The 18,252-nt window shown below is 52.6% G+C and overlaps 1 protein-coding gene across 3 annotated transcripts in view; it reads left to right on the top strand.

The window, feature by feature from the left end:
• The window catches only part of GRK3 (G protein-coupled receptor kinase 3), a 69,338-nt gene that overhangs the window by 4,260 nt on the left and 46,826 nt on the right, over positions 1-18,252 (top strand). The window contains exon 2 of one of the 3 annotated variants that reach the window (XM_084868162.1): positions 14,698-14,774. The exons of 1 other annotated variant lie outside the window; for it this stretch is intronic. In XM_084868162.1, coding sequence (XP_084724288.1) covers positions 14,698-14,774 — 77 coding nt within the window. Of the gene's footprint in view, positions 1-14,697; positions 14,775-18,252 lie in introns of those variants that run through there. One more of the 3 variants, XM_084868164.1, reaches the window with a different exon arrangement.

Genomic DNA, 18,252 nt, shown 5'->3' with positions numbered 1-18,252 from the left:
TTAGAGTCTTTTATTTTTTTTTACATTGAGATTATCAGGCGAAACATCTCGCAGCTTCTTTCTACCCCTGGGTGGCAGTTGGCGGCTTGCCTGCTGGATTGTGGGCCCGAAGGTTGGGGGGTTTCAAGATAACGGTAAGAAAGTTAGCCGCACGTTACCGTGCCTCCGCGGAGTGAGTCAGAAAGCCTCGTGTGCTCTCACTCCTTCTGTAAAGGTTACTGGTCAGATGCTCGGCGCTTCCTCCTTCGTTTCCGAGCGGTCCCTGTGACCTCGCGCCGTCGGCAGAGAGAGGGGGGTCAGCCGTGCGGCTTTCTTCGTATCTGAGCGAGAAACACAAAGCCAGCCGCGGGCTCCTCACCGGTGACGCTCTGTTTCCAGCGGGTGGTTTGAAGCCACCGCGGCCCTTCTGTGCGTGCTTCCTCATTTTGGTGACTCTGCCTTTCCCGAAACCCAGTTTGAAGAGAGAAAAGCGACAGAGCAAAACAGTTATCTGGCTGATTTCAATGAAATGCCAGGGCTGCATTGCCCTGTTTTTTTTATTTGTGTGTGTGTGTGTGTGTGTGTGTGTTTTGGGTGGGGGGGAGGGATAGCAGAAAAACGGCACATTCTGCCCAGAGGAGATGCTACTTCTGTGGGATCGCAAGAGGCCACCGGTTTGTCACGTTGACACATTGTTCAGCCCTCTGAGCGGAAAAGCTGACTACTGGTTCACATCAGAGAGCTGCTTATGCACGGAAACATTTTGTGGGGCTCATGAAGCCGATAACGGGATCTTTCGGGAAGAGTGAGCCGACCCAGGCACTCCCTGTGCAGGCCCAGCGACAGACACCACCAGCTTGGCAGGAGAGAAGTACTTTTATTTAATAGGGTCCGATCCATAAGCCCAGGCCTCACAGAGGGCCAGCCTCTGAAGGAAGGCCTGGAACGGCCCAGACTGTGTTTGCTTTTTTAATCCTCTTCAGAAAGAAGGAGGTTTGGTTGGCTGGAACTCCCACGCTGTTGCCTGAGGCCGAGTGACAGGAAACTGATCTCTCCCCGGAGGTATTATCTGTCATCTCTGCTTCTGTGGACGTTGAAAATGTTGGATCGTCCATTGCAAAGCTTGTCCTTTCCAAGTATTCATACAGTAGGATAGGAAGGCCTGAAAACAACATTTTTAAAAAATATATATATATATATTATTGCCTTTTTACAGAGAGGAAGGGAGAGGGATAGAGAGGTAGAAACATCAATGAGAGAGAAACATCCATCCACTGCCTCCTGCACACACCCCTCCGGGGATGTGCCCGCAGCCCAGGTACATGCCCTTGACCAGAATCGAACCTGGGACCTTTCAGTCCGGAGGCCAATGCTCTATCCACTGACCACACCGGCTAGGGCTGAAAACAACATTTTTAAGATCCCTTTTCACTCACCGTGGAGCGGTGAGACCATCTGTAAGGAGATTTGTGAGATTGTTTATCACATTCATCGAGTACACGTTTGAAGAGCCATTTCTCCGAGCCGCCCGAAGGGGGCGCTCTGAGGAACCCTACCCAGACCACAGCCCCTTCCTCGGCCGGTCTTACCGTCGAGTGGGAAATGCACAGAGTTGAGTCCAGAAAGATGCTTGCTCCAAAGTGAAGTTGCTCGAAGGTCCTGTAGCATCCAGACGGGCCTTGACGAGTCTGAATTCAGAGAACACCTGACGTCAGCTCACTGTTTTAACCACACGCTGTCCGCGAGGGAGCTCTCTGGCCGTAATGCACACGGTGATGTCACGTGGAGGTTTGCATCCTCGATCTGGAGACCCAGCTGTTTGTTTCCTTCTTCTCTGGAAATGGAGTTTCTTCCCTCATTTCCCAAGCCCCAGTCAAGCCCCGAGTGGTTGGTTGGTGGGTAACTTGAAATAGTCCTGCCTGTATCGGGGGTAGGGATATATTCTCTGCCTGCACTCTCTGTGACACCCCTCCTCCTCCTCCCTGTCCCCCACCCCCCTCCCTTCCCCCCTGCCCCAGGCTAACGGAGCTGCAAAGGGACCCGTTTGGCTCAGTGGATAGAGCGTCGGCCTGCGGACTGAAGGGTCCCGGGTTCGATTCCGGTCAGGGGCATGTCCCTTGGTTGCAGGCACATCCCCAGTGGGGGGTGTGCAAGAGGCAGCTGATCGATGATTCTCTCTCATCGATGTTTCTAACTCTCTATCCCTCTCTCTTCCTCTCTGTGAAAAATCAATAAAATATATTAAAAAAAAAAAAAAAAGAAAGAAAAGAAAAGAAAAAAGAAAAGAAAGGATAGTTTCCGGGAAGAAGGGACTCTTGTTGCTGGGAGCCTGTCTGTGGATCACACCACGGTGACGGTCTCGCTTCTTTCTCACGAAGGTGCAGATGCCGTTTGCACGCTCCAGTCATTGTGTGTTCTGCCCTCCCCATCGTTACCCCGCCCTCCGTCAGAGCGGACTGGTGCCAGGGACTGGCAGATGGAAGCGCCGGGCTTGTAGCTGTCGGTTCTGAGAAATAGATGTTCCGGGCCCCGGAGCCGGCCCGGGGCCCAGAGACGCTGGGCTGAGCATCGGCGGCCCGTGTAGGCCCCCGCGAGGCCCAGGCGGGCCCCTCGGTGCCAGGCGGCGTCTCTGCCCCCGGCGCTGCCAGACATCTGTGTGCACCAGGATGGGGACTTCGGGCTCGGGCACCGAAGCTCGCAGGAGAGACGAGGTCTTTATCCGCCGGGGGGCTGGCCAGCGGGGCTGGGCACTCAGGGTCTGAGAGAACGGGCACTGGGGTCCCTGGAGCCCTGACCGGGAAGGGAAAGAGAACTTGACCTTGCAATGAAGCAGCTATAATAACTACCATCTCTCCAGAGCTCGCCCTCCGCCAGGCGGTTCGCCCATGGGTACCTTCCCTTCCTCCCCACCATCATCGCCGAGCAGCATCGGCCCCGTTTTCCTGACGGAGCAGGTGCCCGGGGGGGTTTACAGGAGAGACCTCTGCCCGGTGCCCGCTGAACGTGGCCCCGGGGTCCCCGAATCCGGGTTCTCTCTGCCTTGCTGCTGTGCCCTCTCTCGGACACGAATGGGCATGAATAACGAGCCACCCGCCCCTCTCAGTGTGCGAGGGATGGACAGAACAGCGGTCCTTTCTCTCTGTTTGTTTGTTTGGGGAGAAATCGCGGCGGCGCCTTCGGTGGGAAGAGGGAGGCCGGTCCTCCTCGGGTAGAGCGGCCGCTCCCCCGGGGCCCGCGAACAGTAATTATGACGAAGCGAATGAGCAGTTTGTTCCTTATTTCCCAGGAGGAGCGGGAGGGTGAGCCGCCTGCTCTGTTTAACACAAAAAGCGCAATCTTGCCGCGCCTAATGAGAAGCTGTAGAACAGGCCGCTTCTCCCCAGGCCCCCCTCCGGCCTCCGAATAACATTTCCACAATTAAAGAAAAGAGGGCAGGCCGCTCCGGCTCCCGCCCTCCCGCCCCTCCCCGCCCCCTGCCCCCTGCCCTCCAAATCCCCATTTCTGGGAAAAAGGTAAAAGGGCAAGTCAGTATTTTTTGTCCCTCTTTGCCATGAAAATCGCTTTCCGTTCAGAGAACCGTGCTCTGTGGGTGAAGCTGTGTGTCTGACGGGGAAGCTGGGTGCCCTGTGCAGGATGGTCCTGCTGTCTGGCTCCATCCCCCGGGCCTGGCCGCGGGGAAATGGGGATGATTTAGTTAGCCTCTTTACTTCATTATGAAGTCATCTGGAAGGCAAGTCATTTGCATGCTAATGAGGCTCCATGTCCCAGACCTGCCTCCCCTGCTGCTGCTGCTGCTGCTTCTATTTCTTTTTTAAAAAATATATTTTATTGATTTTTTACAGAGAAGAAGAGAGAGGGATAGAGAGTTAGAAACATCAATGAGAGAGAAATATCGATCAGCTGCCTCTTGCACACACCCCCTACTGGGGATGTGCCCGCACAACCAAGGTACATGCCCTTGACCGGAATCGAACCCGGGACCCTTCAGCCCGCAGGCCGACGCTCCATCCACTGAGCCAAACCGGTTTCGCCTGCTGCTTCTATTTCTCCCTTCTTTATCCTTCTCTGTTTTTATCATTGATTAGGAGTCAGAACCCCGGGGTCTCTTTTGATGACTTCCGGGGCCTAACGTGCAGGAGAAGTGACATGGCAGCTCCTTGCTCACATCCCCTAAAACGGGGGTCGGCAAACTGCGGCTCTCGAGCCACATGCGGCTCTTTGGCCCCTTGAGTGTTTAGCAAAGGCCAGCTTAGGAGTGCCCTAATTAAGTCAATAACAATGTACCTACCTATACAGTTTAGAAAATGTGGCTCTCCAAAGAAATGTCCATCGTTGTCCTGTTGATATTTGGCTCTGTTGACTAATGAGTTTGCCGACCGCTGTTCCAGTACTTTGGACGCCGTGGGAAAAGCCCGCCAGAGGAATCAGTCTTGCAGCTTCTAGGCCCCGCGATTGGCGGTTGGTAGCCGTCCGCCGTGACCCAGCCCAGGGCCTGCCCTCCCGTTGGCTGCCACGTCCTTCCTCCGGGGTCTCCGGAGCCGGAAACGGTGATGATGTGAAAGGAGCCAGGCCAGACCCTCGCCCTTAGTGAACCTGAAGGCCGGCTGTCAGCGCTGGCCCCTCGTCTTCCTGTGTCCTCTCTGCTGTACCATGTCAGGCTGCCGTAAAAGAGAAAGTTCTAGATGAGGAGCCAGGAAACATGGGCCTGATAGGACTGGCAGCTTGCCACAGGGTCTCCGCAAGTCACTTCCATGTCCCTGATTCAGTTTCCCTTCCGTACAATGGGATAGCCATTCATTCCTGACCCTGAAATGTCCCAGTAACAAAAAAATCTCAGTCTCGCCCTGACCGGTGTGGCTCAGTGGATAGAGCGTCGGCCTGCGGACTGAAGGGTCCCAGGTTCTCGATTCCGGTCAAGGGCATGTGCCTTGGTTGCGGGGACATCCCCAGTGGGGGGTGTTCAGGAGCCACCTCCTTCGAACGTGGGAGATCTTCAGATATGTGAAGGCAGCCCTAGCCTTTCGTAGGAAGCTGAGCCCCGTTCCCCGGGGTCATTCCTCATATCCTGCCGAGCTCTGGATCTCTGCTATTCTGTCCGTCCGTCCGAATCTGGCTAAGCAAGACCACTCAAGCTTACAGAGACTAAGAAGATACCTGCAAAATTTACCGCGATGGATTTGGCGATGGCAACGCTGGTCACACATCCTGTTCCGAGGGTGTGTTCCAGTCCCTGCAAAGTCCCATTCTTTTTTTCTTTTTTTTTTTTTTTTTAAATATATTTTATTGATTTTTATACAGAGAGAAAGGGAGAGAGATAGAGAGTTAGAAACATCGATGAGAGAGAGTCATCGATCAGCTACCTCTTGCACACCCCCTACTGGGGATATGCCCGCAACCAAGATACATGCCCTTGACCGGAATCGAACCTGGGACCCTTCAGTCCCCAAGCCGATGCTCTATCCATTGAGCCAAACCGGTCCCGGCGCAAAGTCCCGTTCTAGGAGAAACTCTCGGGTTCCTCAGATGTCTTGGGATTCATCCCAGCAGTTTGGTCGGGGGAATAACGTTCCCATTGGCGGGAATCCGGATGTTAGACGCGGGCCGCGTGTGTAAGACAACGATCGTCATTTACTTAGTGCCAAGCAAGCCCTGGGCATGTGTAATTTTTAGACTGTCATGAGCTAAAATCGTTTAGGAAGGACGCGAGCTCTCACTGCATGTAAGGCTGGCTCTCCGAGGGGGTTTCGGGGTGCATGCTGCACACGTTCAAAGACGTACAGCTCTATCGGCGAGAATGGGCAGCGGTCTCTTCATTTGCAGCGGCACTGAATCCGCTCCGGGCTAGTGCTTTGTGTAATTAAGTCAGTCCGCCGCTGTCCGTTATCTTATCTAGAAAGATAACGCCGGCTGTGTTTTCGGGCTATTCCTTCTCTAAGTTTTCCGCGTGTGCTCGGCTTCTGATAAGGGCTGGAGTCAAAAACGAACCAGAAAGTTCCACGGGGAAGGCGTTTGCACAGCTGCGAGACACTGCAGCCTTTTCCTCTGCCTCGTGACTGAGGCTGCGATGACATTTTAGACGTATCTTTTTTTTTTTTTTTTAATATATTTTATTGATTTTTTTTTTACAGAGAGGAAGGGAGAAGGGCAGAGAGTTAGAAACATCAATATGAGAGAAACATCGATCAGCTGCCTCCTGCACACCCCCCACTGGGGATGTGCCCGCAACCAAGGCACATGCCCTTGACCGGAATCGAACCCGGGACCCTTCAGTCCGCAAGCCGACGCTCTATCCACTGATTCGGATTCGGCTAGATATATCTTTTAAAAAAACACGAGGCTTTTGCTGTGTGGTGGAGGGGAGTTTCATCCCCGGGTTAGAAATGAAATGAACCCCGATGGGCCAGGTCATGGGGCTTGACTATACACATCTTAAAGGGCCACACTCCTGTCACCTCCGTTTGCTGCCGTCTTTCCTTACATCTGGGCAAGGGAGTACGCAGTGACCTTTGCTGTGGCGGCATTCAGTGTGGAGTGTCGAGTTTTGATGCCCTCTGTACTCCTTTTCTTACGCTGTAACGACGCCCTGACTGGGACAGAAACGGTACAGCGCCTCTTGTCACGACCGCGCTAAGTACGGCATATCGGGTTTTTGTTTTCCATGTAGGACTCGCTTCTTCCTCCTGTTTCGTTGTCGGTGGCGGTGGAGGGAGGCTTTTATTATCTATGCAAAACTTCTCAAATAGAAATTTTAAAAAAAGACGCGTTTATTCTAGAGGGGAAAGGTGTTCATTGCACAATAGCAATCTCTAAGTAATGAATGAGAAGCTACTATGTCAATCATCTTCCCTCCTCCCCCCCTTCTGGATCTCCCCCCCCTCAAAAAAAGGGGAAAAACTGAGTTTTTGTGGTGAGGAATTTCTTAGGGTTTAGTCATTGGGTTGATTGTTTTGTTGTTGTTTTTTTTTTTTGTTTTAAATTTCTGTGGAAAACCGCTAGCGCCTTTGTGTTTCTGTCCTTTAAATCGAGCGCCTTTATTATCGGGGATTTGATGTTATAAATCTGGGGATGGAGCCTGCCACCCGGGCCTGTGCCCTGACCGGGAACAGAACTGTGACCTCCTGGTTCACAGGTTGATGCTCAGCCCCTGAGCCACGCCGGCTGGGGCTTAGTGCTTTGTAGTCTTACATGGATTAACTCTTTTTAGGTCTTACAGTTCCTTGCAGTAAGTAGAAATTAAAAAAAACGACACGTGCAGAGACCGGTGTGGCTCAGTAGATAGAGCGTCGGCCTGCGGACTGAAAGGTCCCGGGTTCGATTCCGGTCAAGGGCATGTACCTTGGTTGCGGGCACATCCCCAGTAGGGGTGGTGCAAGAGGCAGCTGATCAATGATTCTCTCTCATTGATGTTTCTAACTCTTTGTCCCTCTCTCTTCCTCTCTGTAAAAAATCAATAAAATATATTAAAATAAATAAATAAATAAAAAACGACCCGTTGATTCGAGGCCTGTCCTCGGTGTGGAGGTGTTGAACGGTGTGAGTGAGCAGGGTTGCCCCCGGGAAGTGGCGCGGCCGACGGAAGGTGGCACGGCCGGCCGGGGCGGTGACCTGTGGACGGGTCAGAGGGGGTCTTTGTGGCTTTCACTCCAGCTGTGGCCACGTCATCCCTCCCCGGGGGCCTCCCCCTGGACGTGGAGGACGGGGATCCCCTGCCAGCCGGCGGCTTTGGTGGCCCTGTCTTCCCGTCTTCCGTCGTGTCTGTCCTGTTCACAAGGGTGGCCGCCGGCCTCCGCCGGGTTTGGTGACACAGTCACCGGAGCCACGGCCAAGGCCAGCCCGCTCCGCTCCAGAGCCTTTGGCTTCTCTCTGCCTTTTGTGTTACGTCCCAGTTAGAAATTGTTATTTTTAATAACAAGGGCAGGCTTTCCCCCTTATTTTTAGATTCTTGAAAACATCTCCGCGATGCTCAACATCTCCGTTTTCAGGAGGAGGAAGTTCAGGTTCAGAGAGAAGCTAACTGCTCAAGGGCACATGGATGGCACAGGGCTCCCCTGAGCCTCCGCAGAAATTCTGTGCACTTTTTTTTTTTTTTTTAAACACATGACTATTTAAAATATATATATATATATATATATATATATATATATATATATATATATATATATATATATTTTATTGATTTTGTACAGAGAGGAAAGGAGAGAGATAGAGAACTAGAAACGTCAATGAGAGAGAAACATCGACCAGCTGCCTCTTGCACACCCCCCACCGGGGGATGTGCCCGCAACCAATGTACATGCCCTTGACCGGAATCGAACCCGGGACCTTTCAGTCCGCAGACAGACGCTCTACCGCTGAGCCAAACCGGTTTTGGCTCTGTGCACTTTAAAAATATATATATATATTTATTGATTTTTTACAGAGAGGAAGGGAAATAGAGAGTTAGAAACATCAATGAGAGAGGGTCATCGGTCAGCTGCCTCTTGTACGCCCCCCACTGGGGATGTGCCCGCAACCAAGGTACATGCCCCCGACCGGAATTGAACCCGGGACCCTTCAGTCCGCAGGCTGACGGTCTCTCCACTGAGCCAAACCGGCTTCGGCAATTCTGTGCACTTTACTAGACACCTACAGACTCTCTCTTGCCACGGGAATCATCTCAGAGAGGAAGGTCCTCCTGTGTGAGTAGAGGAACGTGGTCGGTTTCAGACTCTACCAACACAGCTTGCCAGTGCAGTGTCTTCGTTCAGCGGAAGGTTACCAACGACAGGAACCCAGTCGCTTACATATAATTTCCCTGGAGACACTGATTTAATAATAAATACACAGACAATTCCCTCAGAGATAAGACGTCGGCAATTTCACGGAGGTAGTATTATTAGGATTGTTATCCGTGAGGATGGCAGTGCTATCCATTAGGAGAAGCTCCATGTCAACGGCCCTGAATATTTTCTTTCCCCAAGCATCGTTTTGCCATTTCACACGCACCCTTATCTTAAAAAACAAATTAAAATCCCTCTCTCCCCCGTGTCACTAGGTACACGGGTATGCTTGGCTCCAACATACTTGTCAGCTACTCTCAGTACATGAAGGTTTTGTGGTTGTTTTTTTTTAATGTTGAACTTGGTCACGTTGTCAGTGGCGCATTCTGCGCTGCGATAGGAAATGAATGAGACAGGTCACGTGTGTGACTGGTGCGCGGGAAGGTGGTTGAGGTCACAGTGGGGTGGAGCTCAGCTCTGTCTGCCAGGAGCTCACCAGTGAGCCCGTCTGCCTCTGCACCCAGCGGCCTGTGGCGAGATGAATCTCGGTTGTCTGCTTTGCCGCCTGATGGGCCATAAAATGGCCATTTACCCAGCCCGTGCCCAGAATCTCAAGTGCTGTGGCAGGGAGTAGCGTACCTGTGTGTCTTCGGGGCTGTGTGTTCTGCAGAATAGACTGCCTGCCCACTCTGTCCCCCGCCTCTCCCCCCGCACCTCTCCCCATAGAAAAGAAGTGAGTCAGAGATGGGCATTTTCAGTTTTGCTAGGCGATGCCATACGGCCCTCTAGATTTCTAAGGATAAATAGAACCGCTTTCAGAGGTCTTAATGTTATTGCTTCAAGCTGTTTCATATAGACTCTATAGATATCGCTGGGTCAGGGGTCGGCAGACTCATTAGTCCACAGAGCCAAATGTCAGCAGTACGACGATGGACATTTCTTTGGAGAGCCACATTTTAAAAACTTAAACCATATAGGTAGGTACCTTGGTATTGACTTCATGAGGGCACTCCTAAGCTGGCCTCTGCTAGAAACCCGAGTTGGCCAAAGAGCCGCATGTGGCTCGAGAGCCGCAGTTGGCCGACCACTGCGATGGGTAACAAGCATTAAGGTTTTGACTGTCCATGAAGAGGTACGCGAGGACGTGACAAGAGCTGAAGTAAACACCCTGGACGGTTCCGATTTGAATTGGGAGGTCATTTTGCATTCCTGATGCTTTTCTACGTATTTATTATATATCATATATTTTGCCATATGTTTATATGTACCTATTCGTATATAAAGTCTATGTGCTTGCAGTGCATTGTGGGAAATGACGCCACGGCGGAAACGGAAGTGAGACTTAACCTGTGCAAGAGCTGGGAACCGCGTCACAGTGTTAGCGGGCCCTACCGGGATCCCGGAAGAGGTGTAGAAGGTTTTCGTGTAAAGAGAAGCCTTCGTGGGGATGATACTTGCAGGAGTACCGGGCGATGAAAAAAAAAATCCAGTGTGGCTGCCATCCCAGCGGGATGGCGGCAGGAGGTGGCTGATGGGCTGGTGGAGGCCTCTTTGGAAACGCTTCCTATAATGTGCAAACAGAGGCCCTGGATATCCCTTTAAATGAGATAATTCCATGTAAAATGGCTCTTGGAGGCCAGGAGAATGCTCCAGGCTCTCCTGCCAACCCCCCTTCCCTCCCCTCGCCTGCAGGCTCCCTCCCTGAAGGCTGATTTCATACCAACAACAACACAGCAGTAAAAGCAAGCTGCTTCTGTTCTGGCGCTGATTAAAGAAGTATTTTGATAACAAGTGAATGGCTTCTCAAGTGGCCATGGTAACCCCTTTGAAGGGCAGGTTTAGATCCCCACGTTTTAGTAGCCTTTGATGAGGTCAACTGACCCCATCCATGTGTTCACTCTTCCAACTGCATCTGCTTGGGGGTGGATGGATGGCTTTCGAACACGATGACGGCGCTTTTTGGCCCCTTGAAGTTCAAGTGTGCTGCTACATGTCACTTTAATATCAGGTCATACGTTGCCAAGAAAAAGACATTAAGTACACGATGTGGATTGTCAAAATGTTGTAGGAGAACCGCAAAGGAATTCACAGTTTGCTTAATTGGGTTGTGATCTTCTGAATGTCAGTGGTCTCCTGCTGACTTGCCTAATGATATGCAAATTATATGCAAGACTTTTTCTGCCAGAGATCCGATGAACTGGGAAACCTGAGCAGAGTGGAGAGTCAGCTGTACCAGGCGACTCTACTGACCTCCTCAGAGCCAATCTGGCGGAGTTTGGTGGTTTTGAACCGAGCGGTAAACTTTTTATTGCGACATTGGCGAACGCAGCTCTATTTCTCGAGTGTTTAATGAGTAGTTGGTGGAAAATATTTAGTAAGTACAAACGAAAGAAAAGCAATTTCCTTTTGGGGGAATTGCATCTTGGGACTGACTGCTTAGTCATCTTATCTTTTAAACAGTCTGCCTTCTGGGGGGTGGGGGGTTCGTGATGATAACAACTCGGCATTGTGTGGCACTTCTGACCCAGCTCGCTCACCACCCCTCCTCCTCGGTCCTCACTGCTCTCTCCTGCACGCTGCCTCTTGTAGGTGACATGTTGGGTGCCTCCTGCACACCCCCGCCTCCACCAGGGCCCAGGCCAGGGAGGAACCTGCAGCCGAAGTCCGTGCCCTCGACTGGAATCGAACCCGGGACCCTTCACTCCGCAGGCCGACGCTCTGTCCACGGAGCCAAACCGGCCAGGGCTAGAATAGAGAGGCTTTTCATAATGGGAGAGGCCTAGCTATGTCACATGTACGGTAGTTTCTCTGCTAGGAAGGTGGCAGTACAACTTAGCTTGCCCTGTTCTTTGGCCAGGAGAGAGCAGATATCTGGTAGCTAATATTTCAGCCACATTTTTTAAAAAAAATGATGATACAGTATTTATTATACTTACCTTGTGTTTATATAGCAGGGCCCCAGGAGGTCAGGACAGGGAGGGTGGATATCTCTCCAGCAAGTTGATAGTAAACTAAAAAACAACATTAGGCCTCCAGTCAGTATATTGTCATCACATAACGCGTCACAGGACTTGTTCCCAGGCTATGTGCAGAAGTTTTACAACCCAGTAGTAAGACAAACAACTCAATTCAAAGAGAGGCCAAAGATTTCACAACACGTGTTCCAGTCATCGTGTTCAAACACGCTCAGCATCGTGGCTCACAAGGGACGCGCGAATGCAAACACAGGTCAGTATAAGGTGCCACCACACACCCGACAGAGCAGCTAAAGCCAGAAAGACTGACAGCGGAAGTCCTGTGAGGGACGGGGAGCCAGCGTACAGACTCTGAACGGGGCCAGCTGTCGTCCATTGTTGTGGGAAGGAACAGCGCACAGCCCCTCTGGAATCCAGCTCAGCACCTCTTCATGCTGTCAACTGCGATTCAGCATGTGGCCAGCAGTTTCACTTCCAGATGCCTACCCGTGACACATGAAAACACGTATCTAGCCGAAACCGGTTTGGCTCAGTGGACAGAGCGTCCGCCTGTGGACTGAAAGGTCCCAGGTTCAATTCCGGTCAAGGGCATGTGCCTTGGTTGTGGGCACATCCCCGGTAGGGGGTGTGCAGAAGGCAGCTGATCGATGTTTCTCTCTCATCGACGTTTCTAACTCTCTGTCCCTCTCCCTTCCTCTGTAAAAGATCAATAAAATATATTTAAAAAATTAAAAACAACAACAACATGTGTCCATAAAAAAAAAAAAAACCAAAAAAACAAAGACTTACACACAAATGTTTAAAGTGTCTTGATTCATAATAGCCCCAAACTGAAAACAGCCCACATGTCTGCCAGCAGCTGAGGGGTAGACAAATGGTGGACTACAAGGCCATACTGCTGGGCAACACAGAACAACTCCATGCTTCTGTGCCCAGCAATATGGAGGGGCTCACTTATGCCCAGGGATGGAAGCCAGACCCCAAAGGCAATGTGCTGTGTGAGAGCAACGATGTAAGATTCTCAGACTGGAGGGAGTCACCCGATTAACAGGAAGGGGATGGGCAGTCGCCTGGATCCCAGACTCTGAGGAGATTGATTGCCAAGAGGCACCTTTCTGGGTGATAGGAATATTTGATATCTTGATTAGGATAGTGGTTACATGTGAAAACTCATTGGATCGGACAATTGCATAGACATTTAATTGCATACCAATTATAACCTCAAATAGTTTGTCTTAAAAAGTAAAAAAAAAATAGCCCTAGTCGGTTTGGCTCAGTGGATAGAGCGTCGGCCTGTGGACTGAAGGGTCCCAGGTTCGATTCCCGTCAAGGGCATGTACCTTGGTTGCGGGCACATCCCCAGTAGGGGGTGTGCAGGAGGCAGCCGATCGGTGTTTCTCTCTCATCAATATTTCTGACTCTCTATCCCTCTCCCTTCCTCTCTGTAAAAAATCAATAAAATATATTTTTAAAAATTAAAAAAAAAGCAATGCCAAATTGCTGCCCATCAATGGATGATAGAGACTCAGTCTCTACACTTTCTACTTAATTTTGGGGCTCACTTCCGGAATAATCCCTCCCTCCCTGATTTGTCTGCCTTGCTGCTTCGGTTACATATCGGAGTTCCGTGTGTGTGTGTGTGTGTGTGTGTGTGTGTGTGGCCTGTCCACGTGACCTCGGTCCAGTTCACTGTTTACCCTGCCTTCATTCTTTCAGCCTCACCCGCAGCCCCACTGTCCTCACTCGCCTTCCTCAGTGCTGTCTCGGCTGCTCCTGAGCCTGTGCTGTTTCGTAGACATTCTGCAAAGAGCCCCGCCCCGTTTCTGTGCTCCGAGAAAACCCCGTTGGAATATTGATGGGGGGCTGTATCGATTTTATAGATCAACCTGGATAGACTTTGAATTTCTGCAATATTAAGTCCTTTGGCTCATAACAGCAGTGTATCTTTTTATTTGCTCAGATCTTCATGAATGTCTCCCAGGGCAGTTTGTAATTTTCCCTGTAACGATCCTGAACATGTTTTGTATTTATTGCAAGACATTTGACGTTTCTTCTTTCATTGTCAGTGAAATCTCTCTCCCAATTATGTTTTCTTCAAGTTTCTCTGGTTGATGTTCAGAAATATGATTTTAAAAAATTTAATCGCCGGGACCGGTTTGGCTCAATGGATAGAGCATCGGCTTGGGGACTGAAGGGCCCCGGGTTCGATTCCGGTCAAGGGCATGTACCTTGGTTGCGGGCATATCCCCAGTAGGTGGTGTGCAAGAGGCAGCTGATCGATGACTCTCTCATTGATGTTTCGAATTCTCTATCTCTCTCCCTTCTGCTCTGCACAAAAATCAATAAAATATATATATATTTTAAAATTAATCATATATACAGGTAACTTTAAATTTTGTTTTAAATAGAAGTCAATTGAACCCATCTGGCATGGCCCAGGGGTTGAGCACTGACCTATGAACCAGGAGGTCACGGTTCGATTCCCTGCGCAGGAGGCAGCCAATCAGTGATTCTCTCTCATCATTGGTGTTCCTCTCTCTCCATCTCCCTTCCTCTCTGAAATAAAAACAATATAAAATTTTTGGGGGGGATGGGGGGAGAAGAAGCCCATGGGTGGATGAGCAGAATCTGTCACATGTGTGCATGCCTGTTTTGCAAAGCGGCGGTGTTAAGGACACACTTTTCCTAAGTTCCTAAGTCATTTTTTAGGAGGCGCGTCTCTGCATGTGGGTCGCAGGAGAAGGTAATGGCTGGAGCTGGGGTGCTCCCCGCTTTACATCCAGCCCCATTGGTGCCGTCATGGGTGCTCCCCGCTTTACATCCAGCCCCATTGGTGCCGTCCCGGGTGCCAGCGTGAGGGGGCTCTGGTCTGGCCCGCATCCTGGGCTGATCACAGACCTCGGGCCTCCCCCTGCAGCGATGGCGCGATGGCTACGGGCGGTGCAGGCCACCCTCGCTAACCCCGTGCCGCCCTTCTCTTCCAGTATCCGGAGCGTGATGCAGAAGTATCTCCAGGAGAGGAACGAGATAACCTTCGACAAGATTTTCAACCAGAAAATCGGTAAGTCCCGCCTCGGCGTCCGGCATCCGCCACTGGCGATGTCGCTGTCACCGCGGCGATGTCTGCGCCGGGCCCCGCGCCTCCTGTGCCTGACCCTCCGAGCCGGGGGTGGGGAGGCCGTACCAGTAACCAGGTACTTAAGGACCTCGTACATCCGTAGGAGCCTGTCTTGTGAACTAGCCCGTGGGAAACGGAGCAGTTTGACTCGAGATCTTTTTAAAAAATATATATATATATTTTATTGATTTTTTTTTTACAGAGAGGAAGAGAGAGGGATAGAGAGTTAGAAACATCGATGAGAGAGAAATATCCATCAACTGCCTCCTACGCACCCCCTACTGGGGATGTGCCCGCAACCAAGGTACATGCCCTTGACCGGAATCGAACCTGGGACCCTTCAGTCCGCAGGCCGACGCTCTATCCGCTGAGCCACACCGGTGTTTTTGACTGGAGGTCTTAAGGACGTTGAGGGGGTGGCCAGAACTGGGCACTTGGAACCAGAAGTAAACCCCCTCTGTGGGGACCACCTCTGAGGTGCCCAGCCGGCCAGTGTCTCCCCAGGCATCACCCCGCTCGCAAGGGCTGCCGCATCTTTCCAAAGGGTGGGGCCGGCGTCCTTGATCTTGGCGGCTGTCGTGGGCTGTTTGGGTTCTGTATGCTGTTCATTCGCGTCCGATCCGCGTCCTCTCACTCCCGTGGCCCCATTCAGAGCCTGTGCCCTGCAGGCCAGCAGCTCCCCCGGGCGTGTACACAGAGGCCCCGGCCCGGCCCTGGCTGACACCGGGCCTGGCCCGTGCGGACAGACACACAGACAGACAGACGTGTGGCTGTGGGAGGGCTCTGTGACGACCGCAGCTCGTCCGGCACAGATGAGGACGGAGCAGCCACTGCGTTCACGTGGACCTTCGAGGCCACCGAGGAAGTGCGATGCTCTCCCTGGCCTTCGGACGCTGTGAACTTTCTCTCCGTCAAATGCGGTTAAAAAACTGGCCAAGCACGTCCTTCCTTCCTCCCTGCCTTCCGATTCGGGGGCCTGGAGCTGCTCCGGAGAAGCCCAGGACGCTTGGGTGCTCACGGAGAGCAGCGGCTGGCGGGTGGGGGTGGGGAGAGGGCCCAGGGTGGCCGGCCGGACACAGACCTGTCCTCACGCTTCGCCGTAGCTGGAGATTTCACGTGTCGCCTGCTCGCCTGTCTGCCCCCGCCTCGACCCCCTCGCTCTGTGCATTCTCCTCCTCTGGCTGGCGCTGGCGTTCCTGCACTTCTGTGTTACCCCTTCTCTGTGGTTCCCCTGCTCCGCTCTCACCCTTTGTTGTCTCCTTGCCTCTCAACCCCCTTTCTCACCGGCCCTTCCCTACCGGCATCATCCCTGCCTCCCCCCCCCCCCCCCCCATGTGGGAGCTCAGAGATGGTTAGCACAGGGTTTGGGGACGCCCCCCCCCCCCCCCCCAGTGTGGGCGCTAGGCAGTTTGTACACGCGCTCTGTGAGATGAAAAGAAGTAGGAGTTTTTGCTTGAGATAACGGGGCGACTGGTGACCCCGAACCGGTGGCGGTTTCATTAGTTTTCTTATCGGGGAAGCGGCCGCCTCGCGAGGCCGTGGTGAGGATTCAGCCGGAAACGCTCCCGAAGCCCTCGCCCCAAGGACGTGCTCTCGGCAGATGCGCGATGAATGGACGCTCTTAAATGAAACGGCTGACAGCGGGCGTTTTTCATCAGATGCAGCAGTGGGCCGGGATAACGGTCCCGCCAGCACAGGCGTCGCTGGGATTCGGTATTTCTCAGCATTTTGCCATCTCTGCTTTCTTCCTCCCCCCTTTTTGTGGTTGCCGAGATATTTTAAAGCAACGAGCGAACGCCTCATAGCATCTCGGTCCTGTACGCATCTCTCAAAAAAAAAAAAAAATACACACGTCTTCACGCACAACCCCGAAACCCTTATTTATCCCCCAGCCCTGAAAATGGATGGCAATTCTCAGTAGACCTGGGGCAGGGGATTGAGCCTGCAACCGAGGTACGTGCCCTTTGACCGGAATCGAACCTGGGACCCCCTCCGGTCCGCAGGCCGATGATGACGTTCTATCCGCCGAGCCAGACCAGCCAGGGTCTTACAGCCTCACAGCCACAGAACGGGATTCCCACGGATAATTTCGAGCTGAGGCCTCACCCCGGGGGACCACCTCTGAGGTCCCCAGCCGGCCAGTGTCTCCCCAGGCATCACCCGCTCTCAAGGTCTGCTGTATCTTTCCAAAGTGTGGGGCCGGCGTCCTTGATCTTGGCGGCTGTCATGGGCTGTTTGGGTTCTGTGGTCCCCCGGGGCGAGGCCTCAGCTCGCCAGCACCCGAAGGAGCCCCCCCTGGACTCGTGCGATAAAGAACAGCGGTTGTGGACAAGCCACGGCTCTCTGCTGATTTAACACCTGGCGACAGAAAAAAAACGCATACAGTAGGATGGCGGCTTAATTGTTTTGTGTCTAATTGCCAGCTCTCAGAATGAAAGGCTGGAGAGCCGCTTTTGTCCTTCTTCCCGATCTCACCCAGAGAGTGTGTCCTAACGTGTATTAATTAAGGTGGCGGTTAAATGATCCCGCGCTCTGCGTGGGGCCCCAGACGGAGACATATTATCTGGGAGCTGGAGCTGCGTCAGTCTTTGTTTTCCCTCTGCTTGCCGTCTTTGTTTGGCTGCGGGAGCTTCTGGGCCCCGAAGGCCTGCCCCCAGCAAAGGCTGCCTCCGACTGACAGTCTCTCTGAGCCGGGTCCCTATCTAAGATCCCGTGTCTTACCACCTTCTCGGGCCCAGAGCAACCGCCAGGAGGGAGAGGAAAAACCCTGGGGCCCCAGGCGGTTCCCCTGCAGTTATCCGCGCCTCTGTGGAGACGTTTAGAGGAGAGGGAAGGAGCTGGAGATCTGGGTACATTTTCAGACGGCGGAGATAAACACTTGACTGAGCACCGCTAATTGGATTTTCACCCCAGAGAAATGAGGGGCCCAGACTGTGCGCACAAGAATGCTTGCGGCTCAGACCGGAAAGATGCCAGAGAGGAGGGGAGCGCGGGGGGGCAGGCTTCTCGGCTGATTTCTTATCTGAGCGGCTTCAGCCGGCTGCCCGGGTACCACTTGCTTCCTCGGGGGTGCAGGCTGCCCTGCCTGGGAGACCTCACCGGCCCCATAGTGAGGCCGCTGCCGCTCTGAACACCTGGGACATCCAAGAGGATAAAAAAGCTAAAGCTGCTCTGAGAAAATGGAGTCGTCTATTGTTTTTAACTCTGCTTTTTTGGGGGGTAAAATAAATCGGGACTTTTTAAAAACGCCTCAGGACAAATGGTTGAAAAGCGAGACTGTCCCGCCAAAAGCGGGACGCCTGGTCACCTTAGGGATGGGCCGTCTTCTGGCTTTTACTCAGAGCGGGATGGGGCGCAGCAGGTGTGAGCCCTGGGGCGGCAGGCTCTGACAGAGGCAGGCACAGGGCAGCCCCCTGCCCTG

This window comes from Pipistrellus hanaki, assembly GCF_964339955.1.
Source record: "Pipistrellus hanaki genome assembly, chromosome: 19".
NCBI lineage: Eukaryota > Metazoa > Chordata > Mammalia > Chiroptera > Vespertilionidae > Pipistrellus > Pipistrellus hanaki.
The sequence above is the reverse complement of the archived record's forward strand: the minus strand, read 5'-3'. Positions and strand labels throughout refer to the sequence as shown.